This window comes from Bos mutus, chromosome 26, assembly GCF_027580195.1.
Source record: "Bos mutus isolate GX-2022 chromosome 26, NWIPB_WYAK_1.1, whole genome shotgun sequence".
Taxonomy (NCBI): Eukaryota; Metazoa; Chordata; class Mammalia; order Artiodactyla; family Bovidae; genus Bos; species Bos mutus.
In genome coordinates, this window is record NC_091642.1 from 27629292 (window position 1) to 27636333 (window position 7042).

Here is a 7042-nt window from a genome sequence, read left to right on the forward strand (position 1 = left end):
CCGGGAGCTCAGGCCTCTGCAGCAGTCCTAGATTCTCCCAAACTTCAACCCTGCCCAAGGGCCTGTCTTCCCAGCTGAGTTGGAGCCTCCATCCCCACCCTCCTCCAGCAGCCAGAGAACTGGTCCCAGTCAGGTGTGGTCCTCGTGGTTTCCCAGTGGCGGAGCCAGCTGTGGAGAGAGAGAGAAACCCAGGAAGGGTGGAGCAGGGGAGGGCAGACTGCTGCACCCACGGGATTGGTCAAGCTGCGCCCTCCCGGCCAGCACCTGACTTAGAAGGTTCAAAGAGACAGCGGCCCCAGCCTCCGCCCAGAGCTCTGCCTGTCTCAGCCATGACGTGGGCGCCCGCTGGGCAGAGTGGGCCTCAGGGGCCATCCTGAGGCCTCGGTGAGGCGGGAGGAGGCCAGCAGGCCCTGTGGGGGCACCATGGACAAGTTCCGGATGATCTTCCAGTTCCTGCAGTCCAACCAGGAGTCCTTCATGAATGGCATCTGCGGTATCATGGCCCTGGCCAGTGCCCAGATGTACTCCGCCTTCGACTTCAACTGCCCCTGCCTGCCGGGCTACAACGCTGCCTACAGCGCCGGCATCCTGCTGGCGCCGCCCCTGGTGCTCTTCCTGCTCGGCCTGGTCATGAACAACAATGTGTCCATGTTGGCCGAAGAGTGGAAGCGGCCTCAGGGCCACCGGGCCAAGGACCCCGCGGTGCTGCGCTACATGTTCTGCTCCATGGCCCAGCGCGCCCTCATCGCGCCCGTCGTCTGGGTGGCTGTCACGCTGCTCGACGGCAAGTGCTTCCTTTGCGCATTCTGCACGGCGGTGCCCGTGAGCCTGCTGGGCAATGGCAGCCTGGTGCCCGGCCTGCCCCCACCAGAGCTTGCCCGCCTGCTGGCCCGGGTGCCCTGCCCTGAGATCTACGAGGGCGACTGGCTGCTGGCCCGCGAGGTGGCTGTGCGCTACCTGCGCTGCATCTCGCAGGTGAGGGGCCGGACGGCCTTGGGCTGGGGCTCCCCTCACAGGTTGGGTCCCTCGGAAAGTATTCCTTCCCCGCTCTTGAAGTGGAGCTTCCGCAGGGCGTGCTTATGTTTCCCCAATAGATGGGGGGCCCCCAAGCCAGGGCTGGGTCTGTCCACTCAGATGCAGTTCCCTGGGGTGGGGGCATATTTTCCCAAAGGGGGCCAGGGCTTCTGAAGGCGGAGGCAGGTGTCTTTCCTCAGGTCAGTGCCACCTGGGGAAAGAGGCCTGTGCCCTGTCCCGAGGTTCCCCTGAGTGGACCCAACCGCCTGAGCTCCAGTTTGGAAACCTGGGGGAATTTGCATCCTTTTCCTCTTCCAGGTCCGGACAGTGGTGAGGCCGGTGGGTGGCTGCGCAATTTGGGTACATTTCCCTGGCAAATGGCCCCAGCTGGCACTCCCTGCTCAGGGGAAGGAGGCTTGAGTGAGGGGATGGACTGTTGGGATGTGCCCCAAAGGCAGGGCTGGAGGGCCCACTGACAGGGGATTCTGGAGCCCTGCTTCCACGCTATCTGCCACTCTGGCCCGCCACTCATCTGAGCCCCTCAGGACTCCTCAGCAGTTGTGGTGCGTGGGCAGGAAGACCTGGGCAGGGGTCTACCAGGGAGGGGACAAGGCTACAGAAGCATGCACACTCTGCTGCGATGAGTCCAGACGCCCCGGCTTCCCCTCCAGCCTGAACTCTCCCCTCTGGGGCTTGCGTTGTCACCGGGTGCCCCTGTGAACTTCACACTCCGAGCGCTTTCCTTCCCGCCTGCGCCTCCTCTGGTCTGAACACTTGTCCGTCATCCACTTTACCCTCCAACTGACCTTTAAACAATTACCTCATAGACTAAAAGGGGCCCCAGAGGGCAGGCTGCCTGGCCTACAGTATGTCATTTGGACTTCAGGGGCTGAATTCAAAGTTTAATTTTAGAATTAGTTGACATCATCTAAAACCTGAAAACTATCACATAAAAATGAGATTTCCAGGTTTACCTGAAACTTTTGGAGATTCAGCCCAGCAGGGCCCACATTTCCTCATCCAGCACATGCTCTGCAGTTTCCCCACCCCAGGGTGCTCTACCATAACCACTGACCCCCACTACTGACCGTGGTTGCCCTGCCTCGCTCACCCTGATTTGGCCGAATGCTTCTCTGTGCAACTGGGGTTGACCCTAAGTTGAAACTGGGGGAGCAGCCTTCACCACAGTGAGTTACTGGAAGAATAGAACCAGCACCTGAGTGTCCAGTGCTCTTCAGCACAAGTTTGAGCAATTGTCCGATTTGTCTCTGTGACCCCTGAGGGCTCAGCTCGGAGCCCACACGGGAGGCACTGACTGAGAGCTGCGACTGAAAGGCAGACAGCAGCAGGAGCCAGAGGCGAGGTACAGGACTCAGAGGAGGAAGCGTCACTATGGGAGGTCAAGGAGGGCTTCCTGAAGGAAGAGGCATAGTTAGTGAGGGCTGGTTGGCCAGTAATAGTGACTAACAGTTACTGAGCACTAACTAGGTACCAGGCACTGTGCTGTTTATTGCCAGTTTTAGTCCTCAGAACAACCCAGTGGGATGGTTATGATCAACAGCCCCATTTTGTAGGTGGGGAAACTGAGGCACAGAGAAGGCAGGTACTTTGCTCCCAGTCAACTGTTAAGGACAGGCAGACCTTGTTTTATTGCACATCCCTCTATCAGGCTTCACAGATACTGCGTGTTTCACAAGTTGAAGGTTCCTGGCCACCCTGCATCGAGAAAGTCTGTTGGTGCCGTTTCTCTAACACCTTTTGCTCACGTCTTGTCTCTGGGTCACATTTTGCCAATTCTCATAGTATTTTAAACTTTTTCATTATTATATTTGTTATGGTGATCTGTGATCTCTGATCTTTGATTTACTACTACTGCTCATTGAAAGCTCAAATAATGGCTAGCATTTTGCAGCAATAAAGCATTTTTTAATTAAGTTGTATACATTATTTTTTATATGTAATGCTATTGCACATGTTATGTTAGTGTAAACACAACTTTAACGTGCACTGGGCTCCCAAAAACATGGTGTGACTCACTTTATTGCCGTGTTTGCTTTAATGTAACAGCCTGGAGCAGATCCCACAAATCTCTGGAATATGCCTGCAGTGCAGATGGGCAAACCCAGGCATTCTAGTTCCAAGGTCTGCCCAGCCAAGTCCTGTGTATTGAGAGCCAGGCCTACATACCGGGCATTTCACTCACGCGGTCTCATTTCCATGAGATGGTATATCTGTGCCCATTGTACAGGAGAGAAGTGGAGGCCATGAGGTGCCGGCATTTGCTCTTTGTAGTCAGTGCTCTTTTCCCTAAAGGCCCTGGCACAGAGTGTGGTTTGGGGGCTTGGACAGGCTCGGGAGGCCGGCGGGCAGTGCCTGGCTGACTCTGTCTTCTCTCGTCTCAGGCCCTGGGCTGGTCCTTCGTGCTGCTGACCACGCTGCTGGCATTTGTCGTGCGCTCTGTGCGGCCCTGCTTCACACAGGCCGCCTTCCTTAAAAGCAAGTACTGGTCCCACTACATCGACATCGAGCGCAAGCTCTTTGATGAGACATGCACGGAGCACGCCAAGGCCTTCGCCAAGGTCTGTATCCAGCAGTTCTTCGAGGCCATGAACCACGACCTGGAGCTGGGTCACGCTCACGGGGCGTTGGCTGCTGGCCCCACTGTCTCGGCTGCCCCTGCTGCCACAGAAGGGGTGGATGAGGAGAGGGAGAAGCTGCGTGGCATCACCGATCAGGGCACCATGAACAGGCTGCTCACGAGCTGGCATGAGTGCAAGCCGCCCCTGCGGCTGGGCCAGGAGGAGCCACTGGTGGGCAACGGCTGGGCTGGGGGCGGGCCCCGGCCTTCACGCAAGGAGGTGGCCACCTACTTCAGCAAAGTGTGAGCCGTGGCCAGGTGAAGAGGTGGGAATGGGGTGTGAGCCCACAGCTCCTCAGACCCCCAAAGTGGATGAAGAGATGAAGGCTGCAGGTGCTGGTTGTAGGCTCCAGAGCAGACCTGCATGCCCAGGCACTCACCTGCCCATTTGAGGCGGGAAATTTGGAGTTGGAAGGGGACCTCAGTCCCCCAGCTATGGGACTATCCTGGAAGGTCCTGGAGTTACAGGGCCACGAGCAGTATTAGTCAGAGGGATTCAGAACTGCCTTTGGGGGAGACAAGCTCCCATCTGCCCAGCCCCTCCCAGGCCACGTCACCCCTGGTTCACTATCTCCTCTCAGGCTCTGTGCGCGCCTTGCCCCAGCGTTCACTCATCTGTGATTCTTTTTTAAGATCTTAGTTCCCTTATGCTCAAGGCTCAGGGAAGTCCAGCCACCTCATGAAGCAGGAATCCTCTGATTTTGGCTGGTCTCCTGAGTGAGGCTGAACAGACCAAAGTGGGCCATAAGGACCTGACACAACCCCATCTGATGGAACACGCCTATGGTCACAGGGGATAAGATATCAGAAGCTAGGTCCAGTCGGGAGAAGCCAGGGTGTGGCTCCCCACGGAGGTCACTCAACATCATCAAGGCGGACTGCACACTTCCTTAGCACTGGCACGGAAGACCCCTGACTGGGTAGCTTCTAAATGACAGAGGCCTCTCCCAGCATTCTGGAGACTGGAAGTCTAAGATCATGGCACTGCCATGGTCATGTTCTGATAGAGGCCCTCTTTCTGGTTGGTAGAGCATGCCAGCTCACTGTGTCCTGTGGTGGGTGAGACTGGGGGCTCTCTGGAGTCTCTTTTTAAACGTTTTATTTATGTATTTATTTGGCTGCACTGGGTCTTAGTTGTGGCACATGGGATCGAGTCTCCTGACCAGGGATCGAACTCAGGCCCCCTGCATTGGGAACACAAAATCTTAACCACTGCACCACACAGGGAAGTCCCTGAAGCCTCTTTTATAAGGCATGAATCCCATGCCTTGAGCACCTCCCAAAGGTCCCACTTGTTAGTCCCATCGCCTTTGGGGGTAAGATTCAACATATGAATTTGAGCAGGGGACATATTCAGACCATAGCACATGCCATGGAGAGGCCTTGGAGATGGCCCTGCCACGTCCCTCACATCCAGGTCTCAGGTGGAAATCAGACCATCCCCAGAGCATTTAGAAAGGGAAGCTGATGTCTTCCCATGTTCCCAGAGACCACATCCCCTGGGCAGGGGGTTCTAAAGTGCTGAAGGTCTCTGTCCTGAGGTGTGGGTGAGGGTGGAGGAGAGGGAGGGGAGCTACCTAGTGTGGAAATGGCCCAGACTCAAAAGTGAGACAGAACTGGGTCAAATGCTGGCTCTACTACTTACAAACTGTGTCCAGTTGCTTCACTTTGCCTCAGTTTCCTCATCTGTACAAGGGAGATGAGGCACCTACCTCATGGGATTGTGTGAGCATTAAATGGGTGAGGTACGTAAAGTGCATGGTACGTGGTAGGCACTCAGTACTTGGCGGATAACGTGGGTATTGATTTCCAAATCTGAGGGCTTCTCTTCCTCCTGGACTGAAGGTGGGGACATAAGGAACTAGAGCTTCCTTTGTCCAGGGGGAAGCAGAGGGCCAAGAAGATGAGCTTCTTGCCCCAAGACATCTTGGAGACCTAAGTCCCATTTATCTAAGAATTCATTTTGATCTTGAGCCTTACAACACTGGGTTAATAATTTTCATTCTTCCTCAGGCATCCTTCCCTCTATTCCCACTTCTGAGACCCAGTCTCTCTCCTTTTAATTATTTGGGAAGAAGGAGAAACCTGGAAGCCTAGGTAGGCTGGAGGCCTCTTCCAAGAGGTGGGACTTACTCTAGGGGGTGATTCAGATGAGTGAAGACCAGGGGTGTGTTAACAGCTGGGAGTGGGCGGTGGAGGGGGGAGGGTTGTTGTCCAGAGGAAAAAAGCCAGCCCAGAGTTATTGGGAAGTATAAATGTGAAGGAAGGTGATCCAGAGATCTAGCAGTTAAGAATCGGCCTTGCAATGCAAGGGACACCAGCTGGATCCCTGGTGCAGGAAGATCCCACATGCCGCAGGGCAACGTGGGCCACGACTGCTTGAGCCTGCGCTCTAGAGCCCATGAACCACAACTACTGAGCCCATGCGCTGCAACTAGGGAAGCCCACACGCCTAGAGCCTGTGCTCTGCATCAAGAGAAGCCACTGCAATGAAGAAGCCCGAGCACGGCAACCAAGAGTAGCCTCCACTTGCTGCAACTAAAGAAAGCCTGTGCATAGCAGCAAAGACCCACCACAGCCAAAATATACATAAAAATAAATTTTAAAGAAATGTGAAGGAAAGAGTAAAATTTTAGGTCAGGCAAACCTGCATTCAAATATTGGGGCTGTAGGACCTTTGGCAAGTCCTTTGACCCACAATCCTCTGACCCACAGAGGATTCAATCCCAGTGGGTCAATCCCTCTGACCCACAGTTGTCTGTCTGTAAAACGTATGTTTAAAAGACTTGCTTTTCAGGATTATAGTGAGGTTAAAGGATAACTTCTGAGGAAGCATCTGGAACCATATTTGGGACATCGTAAGATGTGAAAAAATGAACACTGGTCCTTTTCCCTTCATTCCTGCACGTGAACAAGCCCAGCTGAGGGAGGCCAGCAGGTCACTCAGCAGTTCTAAGGTCACAGAACCCCAAGACTGCAGAGTGGACAGGGGTCTGGGGGTCTCTCCCTTGATCCGGGAGGGTGGGTCATCCACACTGTCTTTGGGCCCTCCCCTTCAGCATTCCCGATCCATGACTTTTCAGCCTCAGCTTGTATACTTCCACAGACAGGGATCTCACGACCACTTTCTGGAATAGGCTGGATAGCTCTAATTGTTACAAAGGGCTTCATCTGCCTTCTTGTAATTTCCACCCACCAGTCAGAGCTCTCCCCAAGGGCCTCAGAAAATCCCTAGAATCCAGAATTTTCTCATCAGCGCTCCTGAGATTCGAAGCAGCATCTGGGGAGTGAGTGGAAGTGAGGACAGAAGAGCCAGCAGGGGGAGGGCTTGCTCAGAGAGGACCAGGATGGGGGAGGGGGGCCTTTGGCTTTGCATACCCCACTAGGAGT

The 7042-nt window shown here is 54.8% G+C and overlaps 1 protein-coding gene across 1 annotated transcript; it reads left to right on the plus strand.

The window, feature by feature from the left end:
• Positions 1-423: 423 nt before the first annotated feature.
• On the plus strand, positions 424-3899 carry CALHM1 (calcium homeostasis modulator 1). The gene is made up of 2 exons (XM_005888036.2): positions 424-975; positions 3417-3899. The coding sequence occupies exons 1-2, from the start codon at positions 424-426 to the stop codon at positions 3897-3899; spliced, it is 1035 nt and encodes a 344-aa protein (XP_005888098.2).
• Positions 3900-7042: the final 3143 nt, after the last annotated feature.

Excerpts from the sequence above, each read along its gene's own strand:
- CALHM1 (XM_005888036.2), top strand. The coding sequence starts at position 424 with ATGGACAAGTTCCGGATGATCTTCCAGTTCCTGCAGTCCAACCAGGAG. Across the intron at positions 976-3,416 it reads ACCTGCGCTGCATCTCGCAG|GCCCTGGGCTGGTCCTTCGT; the intron begins GTGAGGGGCCGG and ends CTCTCGTCTCAG.